At 42.6% G+C, this 19,764-nt stretch overlaps 1 protein-coding gene across 1 annotated transcript in view; it reads right to left on the reverse strand.

Moving 5' to 3' along the window:
• The window catches only part of KCNH5 (potassium voltage-gated channel, subfamily H (eag-related), member 5), a 154,072-nt gene extending 134,318 nt beyond the window's left edge, over positions 1-19,754 (reverse strand). The window contains exons 1-3 of the mRNA XM_010075987.1: positions 19,682-19,754; positions 7,294-7,417; positions 740-846 (exon numbers count right to left, since the gene is read on the reverse strand). Of these exons, the coding sequence (XP_010074289.1) occupies positions 740-846; positions 7,294-7,417; positions 19,682-19,754 (304 nt within the window). The remainder of the gene's footprint in view (positions 1-739; positions 847-7,293; positions 7,418-19,681) is intronic.
• Positions 19,755-19,764: the final 10 nt, after the last annotated feature.

Consider the following 19,764-nt stretch of genomic DNA (forward strand, 5'->3'; position numbering starts at 1 on the left):
ACCACCAGCCCAGGAAAGATGTCCACACCGAACTACCCCAGCATGAGACCACACAACAGTGCAGGTTTTGCTTAGTATGTGCTATAAAGTTGATAAGCCAGAAGTACTACCCACATATGTGGCAGGACAGAAAATATGACTGGAGTGACTCATGGTTAAGACAAACCAAAGAAAATCTTCCCTGGTTCTGGCAACCTCCTGTAAACCCAATGACACCAAGAGGAAGGGACTTAGGTCCTATGTCTCATTAAGTTACAAAATTCCCTGGTTTTCTAATTAATCCCTGGGTTATGTACCAAATTTAGGATTCTGACTAGAGCTCCTACGTGATGGTTTACACACCACAGAGGCACTGCCGGGAGCATCCGCTCACGGCAGCCAGGGTCTGGGTTCTCACTTGCGGAGACATGGGGGTGTTTCCTGAGGGATGTGGGGGAACCTCATCTAGGATTTCTTTTCACTTAACCCAGTTACTTTCCCTCAGGGAAACAATCCTCAAAACTAAATAAGTTTTGGAAATAAGGAGTCAGACTAGAGACAGCAGGGAACAACTATTCTTGGCAAACCGCACACTTGCCCTGAAAAAAAAGCTCTTTTCTTGAGCTGTGGCGACCAAAATACTGTTTCTTCTCCAAATCTTGCTCCAAATTTACCCATATGTCAAAATGAAAATTTTAGCCTATTATATACTTTAAATATGCATTATCACTCCCAACACCATACACAAGTATATACATACTGTTTTTCTTGTAGAGGAGAATCTCAAAGCAGTTTGACTCATAGTTGTCGAAAGTCTGTCTGACTTTTTCAATGGTCTTCTTGTCTGTCAGTTCACCATACATAAAACTGAAAAAGAAAAAACGTTTATCTTTTTGCTGGACAAGCAACAACTTTATTAGAGTCATCTTAAAAGGCATAGGCATTGGAGATTACTATTGTCATTTACGGAAGTTTAATTATGATTTACACTTCATTCAAATATTTAGGGTGTCACAAGGAAATCTACAATAGTGAGTAACCACAGCCACCTTTTTACTGTAAATGACAGCAAATAAATCTACTGTAATGTTTCATTAAGTGCTTTTCTGAGAATATCTTTAAGGATATATGGTTAGAAAGAGAGCTGATAGCCTATAAAACCGTTATTGTCACAGCTGCGGGCCATGAGAATACTGCTGTCAAAACAGAGAAAACTGAACAAAACCTCTAAAACATCCCAAATTTTGTTCAATCCTCTTGAGAAGGCTTCTGCAGGAGGAATGGAAGCTACTACAGGTGAAGGCTGTTGGCTGAATCGATGGCTGCAAGTCTTACCTTGTCAAGATGCATCTGGGATAATAAGACAATTGGAATCCTTTTAACTAAACACTGATCACAAAAGGAAGGTGGATTTAACCAATAACGAGTGATGACTGTAACTCTCTGAAAATTCAGCACAGAAAGTAACCGTATGAGTTGTTTCAGTGTAGCTACGTCTACACTACTACCAAACATAACCAAATCCACCCTCATGTTCCTTACTGTATACTGTATTTCTGTAAGATTTGAGTGCAAAATATTAAAATGCTTTTGGAGACTCATCCCTCTCCAGACTGAGAATATAAAAATGTACTTTAAATTCTGCTGTTTCTTGCTACTTGACCATCTCATCTTTGCATTCTTTTCCAGGTCAGACTTTCAGCTGCTCTAAGCAAACCCAACCCCCTGACCTTACTTTTGAAAGCCTTTGTAAGGAAACAGATAGGCTTTTATTGTCATTCTTCCCTGGATTAAAAATTAGCAAAGACCACTCTGTGCGAATTCCTAATTATAGAACTGAAGGAAAATGGAACACGTGATAAAAGCTTTCAGACATGTGGATTAATACACTTTTAACTGATCAGACTTTTTTTTTCCATTTTCTTTGTCCACAAACAGTTTGAGCTTCAGCTGAAACCTACAACAGACAACCCTGAGAACACGAAAGAGAAAAGAAAAGCTATCAGTGCCTCTGTGGTTTCAGTTCAGCTTATCTTCTATTGATCAACAGACCTCCAAAGGTTCAATAAACATTTATTTTATGTCTACTGTTCTGAAAGAAACAATAAAACAGCATAGTGGTTAGCGACTCGGCAAACATTAACATACTCAATGAAGGCCACACCATAAATCTTTTTTTTTTTACACAGCCAACCAAGGGAGGCAATGGGGCTGCTCCCAGAATAAGGTGCTGCCCAGCATGGGTGATGGAGGCAGATGTAACCACATCTGTATGTCACTACAGGCACTTCTTGACCGGTAACAGAGGGAGAATTATTGATAAATGACACGTCATAACTGTTACCTTTGGGACAGCAACGTAACGAAGATGCCACTACGGTGACTGACATCAGGAAATGGTTTTGCCAAGGCACAAGGCTTCATTAAGGTGCTGCTGATCATTAACGTACACGGCTGTCTTCAGGAAACGCAAAACACAGCCTAGTGCTCATTCTCAAATGACCTGCCCTTCTTTCCTGAGTTCAGCTGACAACCTTTGCTACATTTATAGGTGAGATGACTACAAAGAGAGTTTGACTTTTTTTTTTCAAATCTATGCCTTTTTTAATGCAGTGATGAGGTAAAGTGGATTGCTCTCCTGTTTGTAAGACAAAATAAGAGCCGGTAGTTTTCACACAGCCTGTTGTGCAATTTAATTATCTTTTTTATTATTATTATTTTCTTGAGATTTAAAACAATATTTCTCTTAGTCCTGAAGGAAAAAATAACAAGAATTTGTTAAAATGCTGGACTTTACATGGCTCATAATACAGAAAGTCATCGTTAATTAGTGTTAAAATGACCAATCGTACTTGGCATTCTGAGGGGCGGACAATACCAGTTAGCACTGCTGAATACAATCAATCAACTTTATGTTTTAAATTAAAGGCATCTTATTATTGCAGTAAACCTGTAATAATCAAATCTTACATTATTTTCACACATAAAGAGACACTTTAAAGTCTTGTGGAATAATAAAAAACTTTTCAGAAGGCGATTTTTAACAGCACTGAAGAAAATTCAAAGCCATTCACTGTATAAGTTATGTAAGACTTTTGCTTATCACAGGTTTAATTTAATTTAGTCTGTCCTATTTTGTACGCATGGAGGCACTCCTACATCTTCAGTCAATCACTCTGTCTTTTTCTGCCCCGTGTTTTTTGTTATTTTAGTGCTTGTCGAGCGCCGTCAGTGCAAACTGTACAAGACATAAGTATCAAAACCACCCTGCTACTGGGAATCTTACTACCTAGAAAACAGACTTATCAAAGAGAAACATGACTTACTGAAACACTCAAGAAAGGCACAATCTTAGATCATTTCCCCATCTCTGAAACAGGACCACGTGTCATTTAAGATGCCTGGGCTCCCGCCTCCCTTTGAAAGCATCCCTTGGCACAGTAAAGCCCTTATAAAGCTTTGTATTGTGCTTGTCTGTCTTTTGTCAGGATCCAGGGCAGTGGCATCAGAACAGCTCCAGGTCTGCAGGGCATACCAAGGTGGTATTTAACAGCTCTTTGGGAGGAATGATCCAGGACAGAGGACAGGTGAAGCACAGAAGGCATATGATTCTACACCAGATTTGCAGCTCTGCTTATCCAAAAGCCTGGATGAAAGGGCATCAATCACAACAAACATCTGTCCAGGAAGAACACCAAATACAGATACACATCAATAGGTTCAAAACTCTGCGAGTTAAAGAGCAGGCATCATTTCTAAGCAGAAACAGTGCATCTGCCTGGATCCCACTGGCGCACTCTGCAAGGTTTCTTTGCACAGCTTTGGCAGTGAAGGAGGTCTCCTCACACATATGACAATCAGGTCACAAAGGTGACATCCCAGTACCAAATCTAACTATCTTCAAGTCCAGCATGCTGTACCCACCACGCAAAATCCCATTTCTTGGAGCGCAGTGGGAATTTTGCCATTAGCTTCACTGAAGCCAGGATTTCACTCACAGACTTTTTTTAATCCCACTTGAAATGTCAGCAAATCAGAACCAGGGTGAGCAGAGATGCCAACTGAAGCGCTGCAAACAACCTGTAAAGAACCACTTCAGCAAGGAGATCCAACTCTCCTTCCCCCCGTACGGCAGGAAGGCAACACACAAACAGGGCCTAAGAGCAGGATTCCTCTTTGAAAACAAAACCAGCAGCCAGCTACTCCCAGCCCAGCGCACATCTCTTGGGTGCAAGGAAGGGTAAGCAAAGCAAAGCCTGGAGCAAATGCCAGGTGGGAAATGCCAGGGGAGGGCTGCTAACCAGCCACTCAATGCGTGCCTGCTGTGCCAAAGGCTGGCGGAGAATACGGAGCTTAACTGATCAGCAACAATATTAGGAAACACTGATGTTACTCGCAACATTACACTGGGGTCTAATGTTTTATAACTGTTTATTCTTTCAACGTACTCATGAAGACATACATTGTCGTGACTGTGGGACACTGGGCATGGAACAAGTGGTTTTTCTGCATGCTGGCTGGGGCACCTCCAGGCAGGGTTTTTGCACGGCTAATTAAAGGTTTGAGGCATTGCAATTGCTGGTGCCCTGTTCCTCCTGGACTGTCAGCTCATTTTGATTTGTCACAGCAAAGCTCCACCAGCACACAAGTTCTTCCACCTAAAAATACTGGGCATTTTAGCACTCCCACCAATTATTCTTTGTATCCGCCCCAGCTACAAGTGCAACTTTGGGTGACATGCACACCCAGAAAAAACACACACACCAATTCTCATCATGCGATATTCAGGCAGCCTGACCCCTACGAACACTGTGCCTACACATGAAACAAGGGAGTCTGGCACTGAGGTATTTCTGAGTGATTTTCCTGCCAACAGGCACGTTGTTGTTGATTAAAAGATGAGAGAAGTGCAAAATCAAAGGGATTACCAGCTTGCCACAGGACTAACTCGTTGCGGGAGCTCTAACAAAAATCACTCACACCTCCAGTACATCTGCCTCTCCCTATGACAATCAGCCAAGATCGCATGAGACTGAACATAATGACGACATATGAGCTGCTCCAGAGTAGGGTACGCAGTGGGACAGACGGAAATAGGGTATAGCGAGTACCTGCTGGACTACCCAGGAGAAAAGTGTGGGTAAAAGCTGAGTTGAGGACACAGTACCTTACAGGCAGGGGCAAACTCACCCAATATTGAGAAATTATTTTTGTCCTTTCTTATCCTCACGATCAGCAAGTAAGAATTTGAATCAGGAGCTAGATTTACATTGTTTGCATCTGTGTATTTTTCTTCGGTTGGATTTTTGGCACTAAGAAGCTGTAAAAACAGACCATTCCAAAACCTGCAATAAAGGTGTGGCTCCACAGCACTCTTATGCCAGAGCACCTGCCTTAGAACAATAAAGGAAACATTACATATACAAAACAATTTTTATGTATAATGTAACAATGTGGGCATAACATAGCAAAGCCAGACTGAGAGCCTGACTCAGGAAAAAATACAAATAATACCCCCAGATATCAAAAAACCTCCAATGACACCCTACTGAGCAAGCCTAAGCAGGCACCTTTGGCCTCCAAGACTATTTTCCACTCCATACAGCTGCACAGCTCTTCATTAAAGAACAGCTCCAAAGACACTGTTCTGGAAGGATACACGCTGCATGTCAGACCGTGCTGAAATCCTCTCCAGCTCTCCCTTAATCTGCAAAGACTGGGATGTCTCCTAAGAAGCAGGAAATATTACACTGCATATATAACTCCACCAGCTAAGACCCAGGCTGGCCATGCTTTGAGTGTGGAGAGGCTCTCCAAAATCCAGAGACGGATGTATAGAATGAAGAGTAAAGAAAAAAAAATCTTTGCTACCAATTCCATTTTCCACAATAATTCTTCCTTGAATTTGCATCTGTATGAATCACTTGTATCATATACTTGAAGGAGGTCAAAACAGGATCCTTACAAATGGTAACGAGAGCCCATCACATTCACAAAAAAGCATTCAGATGGAACAAACTTTTTCGTCCCCTCTGTATTTGAGACACAGGGGAGTCATTATCTTATCAGAGAGGTACTGCTAAACCTTCACTTCCTCAACATTTGCCTACAATCCCTTTCTATATTTGTAATTATCTTAATGTGCCTAGACTATAAAAGTGCTCACAGCAAACATATACAGTTCAATAAAAAGGATAGCAGAGAGCAAAGAGGAAAGCTTGCATGTATATCCAGGACTGCTGCGATAAGGCTGTTCCTTTCAGCCCCATTGAGTATATCGACCCAGTTGCTACCGTGTGAATGAATATTTCATTTCAGCAGCACGTGCCCATCTCTTCTCCATTGCTCATTAGAGGACACTTGGCTGCACAGAGAAACCCTGACCCTCCAAGGCTTCCTCTGCTTCCTGGCAGATGAGGGCAGTGACCACACGTCAGTATGTGTCATTTATCGAAATAAGTGATGACTGACATCCGAGGAGGGGCTTGCTGCCTGCCCTGCTCCTGCCAGCTGAAGCACCAGCTGATGAGCAACATCTGGCAGCACCTGTCTCCCAAAAATCATCTCTGTAGATATGCAGCCCCCTCCTCCCAGTGCCCTGGAGCTGGTCACTCCCTGAACACATAAAGGGAAAACCCACACAAAGTTGTGTCTCAGCCACTCCTGATTGCCTCTGTCCCTCGTTCACTTTGCTCACGCACACACACACACACACACACGCACACGCATTAGGGATCTAGTCTTTCCCCAAAGCATCTCCTTTTAAAGGATGCAGCAGACAAGGCGCAGATGCACGCCTAACCATAAATCACAGCTGCCCTCTCCTGAAAGACCACCAGTAAAAGGAAAAAGCCATAAAGCTGCAACGCTTAGAGTAAATATATCATCAGCTTAATCACTCTCTTGGGAATAAAGATGCAGCTTGCACGTTACTGTGCTCTGTGTGCATGCGTAATAACAGGGACCAACATGGGCTACAGAATAGCTCACCGCCTCCTGGCATGATATCAGGAGAACTGACAAAAATATAGCAAAAAAAGCATTTGAAATATACAAAACCCCACTTTCTTTATTGGCTCATTAGCTACAGCACATTCTTACTGATACTAGCCAGGATAAATTTCAAAGTCCTTTACTGTGTCCTGAGTAAGTTGCTGGTTTCATTCATTCATTTAAAGCCTGTTTCAGTACTTTAATTTCTGCAAAAAACCTCACTTTTCTTACATCAATCCTTTTCCAAAACCTCACTGTTCTTCCCAGTATATTATAATTTTAAAAGTGCATCGAGTGGCAATGAACAGACAGTCGGCATACCTGCAAGTGCTACTCTTCTGCATGACGTCAGCTCGATGATATCCAGAGAGTTTACAAAAACCGTCATTACTATAAACTACGGGCCAGTCCACAATCTGGGCATTTCCCAACAAAAAACTTGATTCTGAAAAGAGAAAGAGAAAAAGAGAGAAAGGGCTGTTGTCAGTGGCAAAGTACATATAAATCCTCCGTGTGTTACACACCAGATGCAGAGTTGATGGTACGATGATGGTAACTTTGATCATGAAATTTCAGAGGGAACAGAAATCAATATGGGCATCAGAAAAGAAACTGTGATGAAACAGAATAACTCCTAGTAATGTAAGTAGCTTCTTGCACCCCAAAATACTGATATAAGCACTAATGCTTTAACAATTTAGAAAGGATTCATTTATTCACAATATCTGGGCAAGGTATCATGTTTGATTTGCATTTTCTACGTATCTTGAAATCACCCTTAAATTAACTTGCAAATTAAGTTTTAAATGCTGAACTGTATGTGTGCCCAACGCTGCTGACAACTCTCTTGCTTAAGTAAAATTGCCCTCTTGGCAGGTCCCAGTCTGTGTTGCAGGACACAGCCAGCATCCCTGGGATGAGGGGCAGGAGCCACTGGGGAGGGGCGAGATGTGCCCATGGCATCTCGTGGTACACCACGAGCCGCACCACGCCTGGGAGCGTGGATAGTAAGCGACCCACGTGGAAATTCAGCATGATCGGGGACTGATGAGTGCCGAAGGGTTTTACACATTGAAATAACACAAAGTAGGTATTGAATTTCAGTGGCAGTCTGTTGAAAATGCAAATCGGTGGGTTTGGCTCATCCTAGTAACGTGCATCCATTGCTGTAAATACAAAATATGAGCAGGGGGTATTTCTAGGAGGCTGAACTCAGGTTTTAAATATTGCTTCACTTCAATCATCTGTTCTTTCAGTCAGTGCCTACAGTTTATACACACGGACTGGCACCAACACATGATAAGTTAGTCCTAAAACAGTTTTATTCACTAGTTTGGAAAGATTCTTCCAACCCTGCTTTTAGCAAAGTGTTTCCAAAAAGGAAACAGACATTTTGCTTAAACACAATGTTGTGGGATTTTATGTTCAGCGACACCGTAAACATTCTTAATTTAGTTCCAGAAATAATATTTTCACTTAGTAGAGGTTCTCAAATTGTTGTCTGTAATGATCTTCAGAGTTTTCTTTATTTTTATGGTTAGCTTTCAATTTCATTTTGACTGCAGCTATGGAACTAACTGGTGCCATTCATTGATGCTAAAAAGCTATTAAAATATAACTAGTAACAATCACTGCTGTATAGAAATTATAGGAAATGTTCCTTCCAGCAGTTCTTGGGGGGAAAAATTATGGAGATTTTTACAAATTTTCCTCATAATAGCCAAAGAATGGTTATGCCAATTACTTACAGACATATACTCAGGTGCACACATTCATTTTCACATAAAAGTGACACTAGGTTTGCATGAGCTACACATGCCCTTCTCAGAGTATATATAACTGTGACTGGATTGTACATTATGCAAACATTATTCTGTCGAACAAGGAAAATGTACTGAAAAAAAGAAGTATTTCTTTTTTTTTCTTTATAAGCATGAATTTGGAAAAAAAATCATCTGAAGATTATTGGATTTTCTATAGAAAAGCAGATTAAAAATATTTAAAAAGCAACCAATGTGAGAAATAGGAGTTTAGAGTTTGCGAAACCTAACACTTTTAAGCTCAAAGAATTAATTTGAATCCATCACAAATATTCTGAAGCCTAAATGTCAACTTTAAAAATTTGCTTTCCTACCCAAAGGGAGATGCCCTCGCTACAAGCAGCAGGAGACATGGAGTAAAGCCTGAGCATTACATAAAATCTCCCTGGCTTTCCACAGCCTTTTCTGCACCAGGGACTCAGCCCAGCTTTCCTCAGCACAGCACAGACACTAACACAGGGGACATCCTAACCCCCTGGAAACCAAAGGGTTCGCTGGAGCTCATCCCATTGTTCTGATGTCCCCCCAACACCTTGGGTCTTCTCCAGTTTGGAAAAGGGGAGACACCACCAGCCCCTAAGCCCACTGAGCTCCCCCCACAGCAGTCACCCTAGCAGCTGAAGAGGATGGGAGTGTAAGCAATTCTTAATTTCCCATCCCACAGGGAAACAACCCATATTACCAACCCTCTGGCTAGATCTGGAAAAAGATTTATTTCGCCAAAGTTTTGCTCACATATCTAGATCCAATGGTCACAACATGGGCAATGAGAGAGTGCAGACACCCAAACCCACTCGTGGATGCTGTGCACATCCGGGTGCTCCCCAGAGGACCAAAGCCCATAAGCAGATATCCCTGCTGCAAAGCCTCCTCGTCCAACAGACTTAGTCTTGATGGTGTATTCTCACCAGGTAACTGATTCAGGACACAGAGCACACAGCAGTATATGTTGCAGCCAGCAGCTGACACACAGCATTTAATGGTTGTCTTCTATGGATTTTATACTTCTTTATACCTGCGGGTCTCAAAATACTTGATAAGGCATTCACTGAAGGGATCAAATCCAACAGAAACTTGGGAGGGAACAAAACATAAAGGCAAACTATTGATAGTTAAAATAATAATAATATCATAAAATTAGAAAACAATAGACACTAGAAGTATCTCAGTAGATACCAGTATTTTTAAGGTTAGATCGGATATAAGTATAGGTACTAGAAACTTGACTGGATCTTAGAATATGTTTTCTTTTGCCCCCATGAATTTTCTTTTACTTCATTGACTTCTTTTTTACCCTTGTTTCCTAAGCAAATAAGGCTTACTCCTCCATACTCAGCACATGAATATGTACGTGTGTGCCCTATTCCAGCTGAAGAAAAATCTTGAATCAATGTTTACACCTTATTAGAGACCAATGAATCTAGCTGCAGGCACAAAGCCACTGGAATCCATGTTTCATTAATGCCACTGCTCCAGGAGCAGCTTGATAAAATTTAAGGAAGGATGGGTCAGCATCTGACCCTGGGGTTTTATCAGGTACTCAACTCTCAGCACCCACAGGACTCCATGCCTACCCTGCATTTTATCAGGAGTCACATTATTTTCTCTGACCAAGACACATATTAACACTTCTCCTGCTGTCTCCCCAGATCAAAACCCCAGGCAGATTTAACTTGACACTTGGTGAAGCCCTTTCCCCTGGTGGCTCACACTCCACATTGGTTAGTTTGTACCAAAGATTTTTTTTGAGTGAGACAAAGGACTTTGACACAACCAGTCTTTTCTAAAGCACGGGCATGAGCCCTGCAATGCCACACACCAAGGACTGCCCCCCAGGGCAGATGCCTTCTGCAAGACAGACCCAGGCTCAGTCCCTCCACGGGAGAGGGAGGATCTCCTCGCCTGCTCAGGTCTACAACAGATAAGACAGGTATTTTTGCACCTTCTTCAGAAGGAAAGGAGACAACAAGAGGTCTGTAAATTGCAGGGCGATGAGCGTAGCAAGGACACCAGCACTGGGATCTTCACACACTGCCTTCTGTTGGATCCAATACACAAGAGCTATACTATGCAAACTGGATTTTTTTAAACAATATATTATATTAGAGGTATTCTCAAGGATAAGTAAAGGGAGTTTAGCTACTAATAACTGGACAACACAGAATTCAGCCACTACACCTACACCAGAACACTTGAATTTACTCACTTTTTAAGTATACCACGACTTCAGTGAACGAATAGTATCACAACAGGGACTGCCAAGGAAAACCGAAGTTACGGATGACAACACACAAATACAGTTCATGTTCTGCAGTAAGGTACTGGCAGTTAATACCCGTGCAATGGCCCAGAAATGAAAGTCCTCTCTCCACGTACAGCAGCACCCAATCTCACAGGTATTTTTCTATGGAGGCTGGGAACGTCTCCCCTCCCCGGTGCACAAGACATCACCCATTGCTGAAAGCAGGACAGTAAATCTGACCAACCCATGGTCTGATCCAGTGCATGGAACTCTATCTCACCATGTGGTGATACAGCATACTCTGAAAATATTGACATGCAGCTAACTTCAAACCTTGCATGATGACTAACCTGAAGTGTCTAGTAATGCATTCATCCTTGCTTGGATTTCTCCGATGCACTGAAAATGCATTTCTACTTCCCTTTTCTTTAGAGATAAAAGTCAATTTTTATTATTTCTAAGCTTGCATTGATGTCATTGCCTCCATCAATCATTTTCTCCACCCATCCCCATTTCTGATATACTGTAGAGAGCCCAAATCAGAAATCTGTAGGTCACATAAGTTCTTTGACTAGCCCCATCTAAACAGACCAGTGTCTGTCTATAAGAGAGCGAGGAAGCAGCGCTCAGCCAGCAGACTCGCCTGTCTCAGACTTGATAGATTCCTCTTAGGAAGCCAGCAGGCTTTTTATTAGCTAATACAACTCTCCTATTTACAAGGTTTAATACTGATGGCAAGAAATTGGGGTATTAGAGGCATACAGTTAGCAAAATTTCAGGTTGGAAAACACAACTGAGGAAAACAATTGTTAGAGGCATTGTATTGGCTGCTGCTGCACTTCTATTTTGTAAAAAGGTTCTTTTGTATAAAGACAGCCTATGCTGTAGAGCAGCAAGCCTTTAATCTTACCCTATCTTGCAGTAGCTAATACTCAACACAGCACCGAGCCTTGGTTTAAAAAAATAATAATAATAAATAAATAAATAAGGAAAAAAAAATCCAAACCACATTGTGCAAGCAATTTTTTTTACCAACAAAATGCCCACAGCAGTGTAAAATTCATGTTACGTAATCACAGGAGAGCAAGAACAGCTAAATCATTCCAGGAGATATGCTTAGCCAAGTGAGAAATGTTGTCTCTAATCATCTTCTCTCAAGAATGCTTGGGTACCACTTGTAACCAAAATTGTTTAAATCACCATTTCGGAATTCCATCTCATCCCACGAAAACAGGCAACTAATCTTTTTAGAAAAGTCATCATTGAAAAGATGTTTTTTTTTAAAAAATACAGCAGTAGCAGAACATAATAATAATTATAATAATAAAAAGAAGCAGTGTTTCCATCCAGGAATAAACTCCTAACCCAAGCAACTTTACACAGAGCTGTCCTTCAGAATCACCGCCCTTCCACTGCAGAGCAAGTGCAGCCTGGACCCGACAGGCTCTGTGAAATGTCTGGAATTTGCCTTTTTTGCTAATGCTGCCTTATAAAACCCCCAAACCACTTAAACTGTTGTCAGCTGGCCCTCCTTAAAACTACACGGGGTCAGCATATTGCTGCAGTCTTCTCTAGACCATTTCAGAAAACTCTTGGGGCTCCTCTGTGTGTGTGTTGGGGTGGAAGGTCCTAAAAAATGTTCTCATTTTTTTTATTTGCTTTTAGCTCTCCTGAGCAAGTCTTGTCCCAGACAATACATATTTCTACTCATGTTGGTTTCAATGACTCCAACCACATGCTGAAGACACACTGCATCCCCACAGAATACAACAGAAAATCCTAAACCCTTTGGGAGGGCACTGCCCCTCAAAATCAGCCTCAAAGGGCACCAACATCCCTCCAGCTCTGGGGTCGGCTGCCGACAAACGGCTGTGCTTGAAGCAGCAACCTCCGCCAGCACTTTGCACTCCTTACTATGAAACCACATTGCTGTTTTCTAACAAAGCTATTATTTCCCCAGTGTCTTTAAAGCATGCAAAACATCAGTGTCATCCAATTTATCCAGCACATTAAGCGTTGTTTGCCTGAAAAAAAAAAAAAAATCTCTCAAAGGACTAACTCCTTACGTCACCTTTCTGTACCACTGTGGTTTTTAGTTAATACTCAGATTATGAAAATGCAAAGAGGGCTAAACCCAGAGCAAGATGACACCATACCGACTATGATAAATGAGCTCTTTCCTGCCCCAAATAAGTGCCCCTCAAATAAAGCAAAGGATAAATAATCCAGCATTGGCTGAAATATTAAATCCACGCGTAAGTCAGTTATCTGGGAACACAGCAGCTTTCAGCAATTTAGCAAGTGAGCTCAAGAAGAACAATTAGAGTCCACCTGTAATCTACCTCCTGAAAACTTACAAAATTAACTTTAATCACTCTGAATGTGAAAGCCCACAAACAGCACGGTCCCCTGCCTTTACTGTGGCACAACTTCTTTGACTCCAGAGTTTTGAGTCAGTAAGGACAAGGGAGCGTCCCTAGGAGTTGCTCACAAGATGACATTCCATACAATTCTGATCACAGGTTCTCCCCCACGCATTCATTTATCTTAAAGTAATCCTCACCTATCCCAGTTATCTCCTAAATGCCACGGCTGAACCTGTTCTCTATCCAAATCCCACAAAACACAACACCAGATGTAGTGAGACCTAATGCAAACGGGAGCACACCAGCTCTCACTAAAGGCACACAGGCACCCTTGGGCAGAACCAAAAATCAGATTTCTAGCTGTATACAAATAAGAGTGCTTGCTTCACATTCCCAGATGAGAAAATAGTGGTAACAGTAGGTGTTCAGAGACAGGGGCTCCTCCTGCAAACACTCAGCCCGAAGCTTGTCTTGGCTGCAGTTTCACAGAGCCTGGCTGTATCTCAAAAAACCTGTTTCGGCAGAGAATCATCTGCCTCACTTTGTGCAAGTGGCTGAAGCAAAACTATCAACAGGACGGACCCCAGCCCAGTACCAAGGTGCTGCTGCTGAGGTTTGCAGCCAGGCTCCCTCCCACTGCCAGGGGCAGGTGCAGGATCAGGCCCCGGCCATCTGGGTTACCCAGGGCTTGGCATGTAAAACAGCCAGCCACTGAGTGTGCTGATTAAACAAGTATCAGACTTTTTTTTTTTTTTTCTGAAAAACAGGTCAGTAGAGTGCTAACTCCAAAATCTTCTTCTATTACTTAATTTTAGCAAAACAGAAAATCCCATTCCTGTAGCCTTCCAGGAGAATCACTTAAAATCCCAGTTAACCACTGAACAGTACTCTGTTAAACAGGCTAATTAAATATATTTCCACAGCTCACTTAGCTTCCTGACATTATTCTTTGGCTGTATACTCTGTCCAACAGCAATAAAACAACCTGGATGTTTACTCAAAAAAAAAAAAATCAATAATTTCATTTTTCTCTTCTCTCTCTGATTTGAACATTAACCTGGGAACGCAACAACTCTTGCAGTGACCTCTTGTGGAAGCACTCAGCAGCGCTCGAGCCTCCCCAAAAGAGAACGTCTCTCCTATCGCCCCATCCCACCGCCAGCGACACACACAGAAAGAAACTTCAGAAAGAGAAGACCCACAATTTATAAAGCAGCTCATCAGACCTCAAGGAAATCCAGCTGTTCCTATAGCTAACGATATGGCATTATTTGGGCTTCTGAATTAACATAATGGTATAGAGCTGTCATAATGTGGTTTTTTTTAATAAATACTTATAAAATAAAAAAAATTAGACCGTGTAAAACTCCCCCGATTTTGGCAGCAGTCAGATACGCTTAATCTTTCAGCATTCAGCAAACCAACTTGAAGAGTAAGGAAAGCGAAGCAGTTGCAATTGAAAACTTGTCACAAGTGTCATCTAGCAATGCATCTTAGTGTAAAAATCCACTTTGCATTGATTTACGTATCAGCAGGCCCCCTGCAGTCATAGAAATTGCAAAAGGAACACTGTGCCTTCGAATGCCAAAGAAAGCCCTGATAACATAAGCTGCTTGGTCATCCCTTCAGTAACTTCTCCAAAGTCAACTGAACTGGAGGATGGAAACTTTCACCCCGCAGTTTATAGAGATTTAGGGGACTGCTGAGGTCCGCATTTTTTTTTTTGGAGGATCCTCAGTGACAGACATACTGTAAACTTGAAGTAACTTGCTTAAAAGAACTTTCTCTCTGCAGCATGTGTAACTTAATTTGGATCAGATGAAAATGCAGCTTGTTTTAATTTAGGGGAGAGAAGCCTCAATGTACCAGGTCCCATAAGAACAACGTTTTGTCACCTACATGGGCTAGTAAGAAGGACAGGAGAGACAACAGACACTTATTTTATCTATAATACCGATGTGATAAAAATGAAAATGGTGCCTTAGCGCTACAGATGTAAAATTCATTTCCCTCTCCCTTCCTGGGTAACCTGCCTTGACCACACAGCCATGGGGCTGATCCTTTCCCCTGTCAAAGTCACAGGGACACATCAGGGCGTAAAGCTCTGTCTGAAGGAACTGCTTTGTAGGAACATGGCACAAAGCTAAAGAAGGCCAGGAATTAAATGCTAGCTTCATTAAAGCTCATGGTAAAATTCCCACGTAAGCCTTACGGAGCCAAGATTTCAGCCCAACTGCCAAAATACATTTGTGAAAGACCTGAAAGACACATTTTCCTGAGGAAGCTTCTAAGAGTTATTGTAACAGAAACAATAACCAATAATGATGACTCTTATCATATAGATAAGACTACATGTCTACATTTCTCTAAATTAAGCGCTTCTTCCAGACTGTTGGCACTCTTTATTGCATATTGCCGCTAAGTCCCAGAGTTAACCTTTTCCCTAACTCATCCTCTACCATAAAAGCAAATTATGCCATTAACATAAGCTTAATGCTTTTGCTGCTAGAATATGTGAAGGGTGAAGATGGACAGGCAAGACAGCTGCATTCCTCTGCCCCATGCACACAGCTCAACTCGCCGGATCGCTCTGCATGTGAGCCAGGTCCACAAAGCCCAGCCCTGCTCTAGAGACTTGCCCAATTCTGCACCCATCGCACCTCTACGATGCTGAGCTGAGGTCAGCGTCAGCAGGAGCTCTGAATGCACTGAAGAAGCAACCAATAATATCAGTAATAATGGGCACAGATGGCTGAGAACACCTGAGAACACTGCCCTAAGGACGGCCCTTATTAAAAGTCCAAAATACTAATGGCAGCAAAAGGCAGTCACCTTAATGGGATTTAACCCAGTGCTCTCACAAAACACTTCTTCTCTCAGCTCTGCAAAACACCTGGTGTTCTTAAGATCCAGGGCACAGCCAAGGCTGTAGCGAGATTGTATCAATCTTTGTGAGCCTCAGATAAGACCTTTACTCGATATATTTTCACTGTGCTTTAAAAGACAAAAAAAAAGAAAAAAAAGAAAAAAAATTGCAGAGAATGCACTGAGATAACCCTGAAGATAGGTCTGTGTGTCCTGAGGGCTCGTCCCTTTTTACCAACCACAGCAGCTGGTCTAACAACAGACCCCACTTCACCCCACAGACTTTGTCTCTCCTCTAGTGGAGCTCAACTGTGATGTGGGCAAAGAACCCGCAAAGCGGCTTAGAGGTTACCATCCACCACCAAATGCTTTGGGAAGCACCTGCAGCCTGCTGCTGGCCACAAAGCAAAGTATGCTGCGGCTCTGAAACAAGCTTCACAGTGTAAAGTCACCTCCAAAAGAGAGGTTCCCTGGGCAAAAGGATGCTGCAGGACCCCTCCGTTGCTTTAGCCATTGCTCCATCCTCCCCCAACACATTGGCTGGGAGAGGAACGTCCAGCAGGGCAGCCCACAAATCCCACCCCTCCGTACAGAGGGCAGAGGAGCCAACCCGTTCCCTTCTACTCAGCTCTTGGATGCTTTGCTCACAACTGACTCACTGTGAGCACTTCTCCCATAATTTTACCCTGATTTGTAGCCAAAGCTGGGGTGAAAAGGAAAGGTTCACAACATTCCTAAACAAAAAAACGCCTGAACGATGCTGAGAACTGAACATACAATTGCTTTTAACACCAGGCTGACCACCATACCAAGCCTGCGCACCGTGTCCCCACTACGTCAGTCCTGACTTTCCACATTTTAGAATTACTGCAATTTTGCCTATAAATTCTGTTACTCAGATCCATCTCTAGCACCTCTTGAGTAATTTGTCTTCACCTACATTTCATTTTTAAACCATCGCTTCCATTTCACCTGAAGAAGAGCCTATCTGCCCAAATACCTGTCTATTTTTTCCAGCCATACCTGTTGCCTAACAGAAGACATTACCTCCATCTATAAACCCGGTTGTTAAGAAAAGATTTATGGTCAAGAAGTAAAATTGGATTTCGTAAGTGTGAGAAAGCTCAAAAGAGAGCGTTCTTTAACCAGGAAAGGTGATAGAAGGGCTTTTTTTTGAGGATGCTGAAGATGTATTTTAAAAAACAACCATTAGTCTCTCCTTCACCCCGTTCCTCAACTTGACAATGAAAAATCTCTTGGAAACTGGTGAATCCAAGCAGAAAAATAAAACCCAACAGACAGTCAGCAGACCAAACCCTTGCCTTCTACCAAGCACTGGCAGGAAATACTTGATCCAGATTTGCTCTACCGGACACCATTAAGTTTGGACTAAACAGTGCTGGATCCAATGAAAATTACTATTTCTATAAAGAACAAACAAGGCTATGGTCCGGATGACAAAAATAACAACTAGATCATGTTTCAGGGCACAACACTAACCACTTACATGAGTTAAAAACAAATTCCCAATCCACTTTTCACCTTGTTGTCCAATGGGGTAGATTTGCCTTTGTAGCATCATGCTTAGGCATCATCAGTGGCAGAGAAAAAACAGAATAAATGACCAGATCAGCATGATTTATGCTCCCGAATTAGACCAGGTTAACAACTGGAGGGCAATACATGCATGAAAAGTATAATGTTCAAAAGCCTTCTGAGCTTTTCCAGTTTTTGACATCTCAAAGCTTTACTGAGCTTTCACCAGGGAGGACATGTGATTTAATTAGAGCATGATACAAAGCATGGCGATCCCAAACCGTGTTCCCTGCTCTGACACCAACTTGCCGCATGACCTTGGGAAAACAACTGTGATGCCCTGAGCCTCCGTTTACTCCACAATTCAAAGAACAGATTGGGAATGCTTCTGTGTGTCCTCTTCCACAAGGAGCTGTGAAGTGTAATTAAATTCCACCCAGCATTTTGAAATTGACAGAGGGAAAGTGATATATAAACCCCTACTAATTAACCTTGGATTTAATATTCTGGTAAATAAACACACTATTGTGGGAAACTAGCTCTTAGTGACCGTGCAGCTCCGGAGCTGGATAGGGAGTCAGCTGCTGACCACAGAACTGACACAGGCAACATGAGAGGGACGAAGCTCCCCAGAAAGGGTTGATGTCTTAATACATGGCCGGCAGTTTAACACACAACATTTTAAAACAAATTCTAGGTCCTCATCCCACTCCTGCTCCTGGGGAAGTCAATGAATCACTAATTCACTACCTGCCATCAAAACCAATGTCAAGCCAGCACACCAGACCACGTTAGCGTGAATGTGAGGTAAATCCGGGATTGTGCAGCAGAAAGGTGGAAGGGAACGCTTTTCAAACATCACATTAGTGTCTTGATTAATAATACATTTGGCAACTTTTCTCAGTGCTCTGCTCACCTGTCCCATTCCCATCCCCAGTTGCATGCTGGCACAGCAGTGCTTTGGTACGGCAGGCTCGCCCTAAACCTGGGCTGTCCAAGGAGGTATCTTTTAGCAGATACAAAGTCAAGGTCTTTTAGTGGACTTCATTTGTGCAAACATATGTTTCAGTAGTTATGTGCCAGCACAAAAGCTACGTAAAAAAGGAATGTAACTAGCACAAGACTTGTCTAAAGCAGCATCTACATTAATATACTTAGAGAGATGGTCTGCAACCACATCGGAACTTTAATGGAGCTGTATACAGGACTTTCGGCCAGTGCTTTGCCCTGGATGAAAGCATAAAATTAACTCTAGCAGCAAGGCGTAATTTGATGGCCATAGGGTCCTGAACCAGTCCTATAAATAAATATTCACCTAACAGAGGAGCCATAGATGAGCAGCTCCAGACATTTCTTCACATATTTACTGAGCACAGGATTTACCATTGTCAAAGCCACAGTCACTCCCTCATCCTCCTTCCCAGTACCTTTGCCACAGACTTTAAAGTGTCACAGAATTGCATAGACTTTGAAACACTGAATGACAGTGGTGGCAAGCCCAATTATTAAAGAACTAAAGAACAAGAAGAGGGAAAACAAAATGACCCGACAAGCAGAGAGGATATTGGAAATGTAAATGATGGCTACTTATCTTCCGTACGGGCTCACAAAAAAAAAAAAAAAAAAAAAAAAGCTACAAATTCATAGGACCGATAACGACATAAGAAGTGAGGGAAAGGACCGCGGAGGGCAGGCAGGCTCCAGCGGAGCCCGGCGGGTCACGACAGCCCCTCACCCCGGGCAGACCCCGTTCCTTGAAGGCGCCGCTTTGGCACAGACCCATGCCGCGCCCCGAGGAGCCGCCGCGGGGACGGAGGGACGGACGGATGGATGGATGGACAGACGGACGGACAGAGGGATGGATGGAGAAGATCTCTCACCGCTTGAGCGCCGGACGATGTTCTCCAGGAAGGTGTTCTGCGGTGCCACCAGCCCTCTCTTGCCCCCCGGCATCCTGCAGCGC

The sequence above is a fragment of the Pterocles gutturalis genome, unplaced genomic scaffold, assembly GCF_000699245.1.
Source record: "Pterocles gutturalis isolate BGI_N339 unplaced genomic scaffold, ASM69924v1 scaffold5968, whole genome shotgun sequence".
Taxonomy (NCBI): Eukaryota; Metazoa; Chordata; class Aves; order Pterocliformes; family Pteroclidae; genus Pterocles; species Pterocles gutturalis.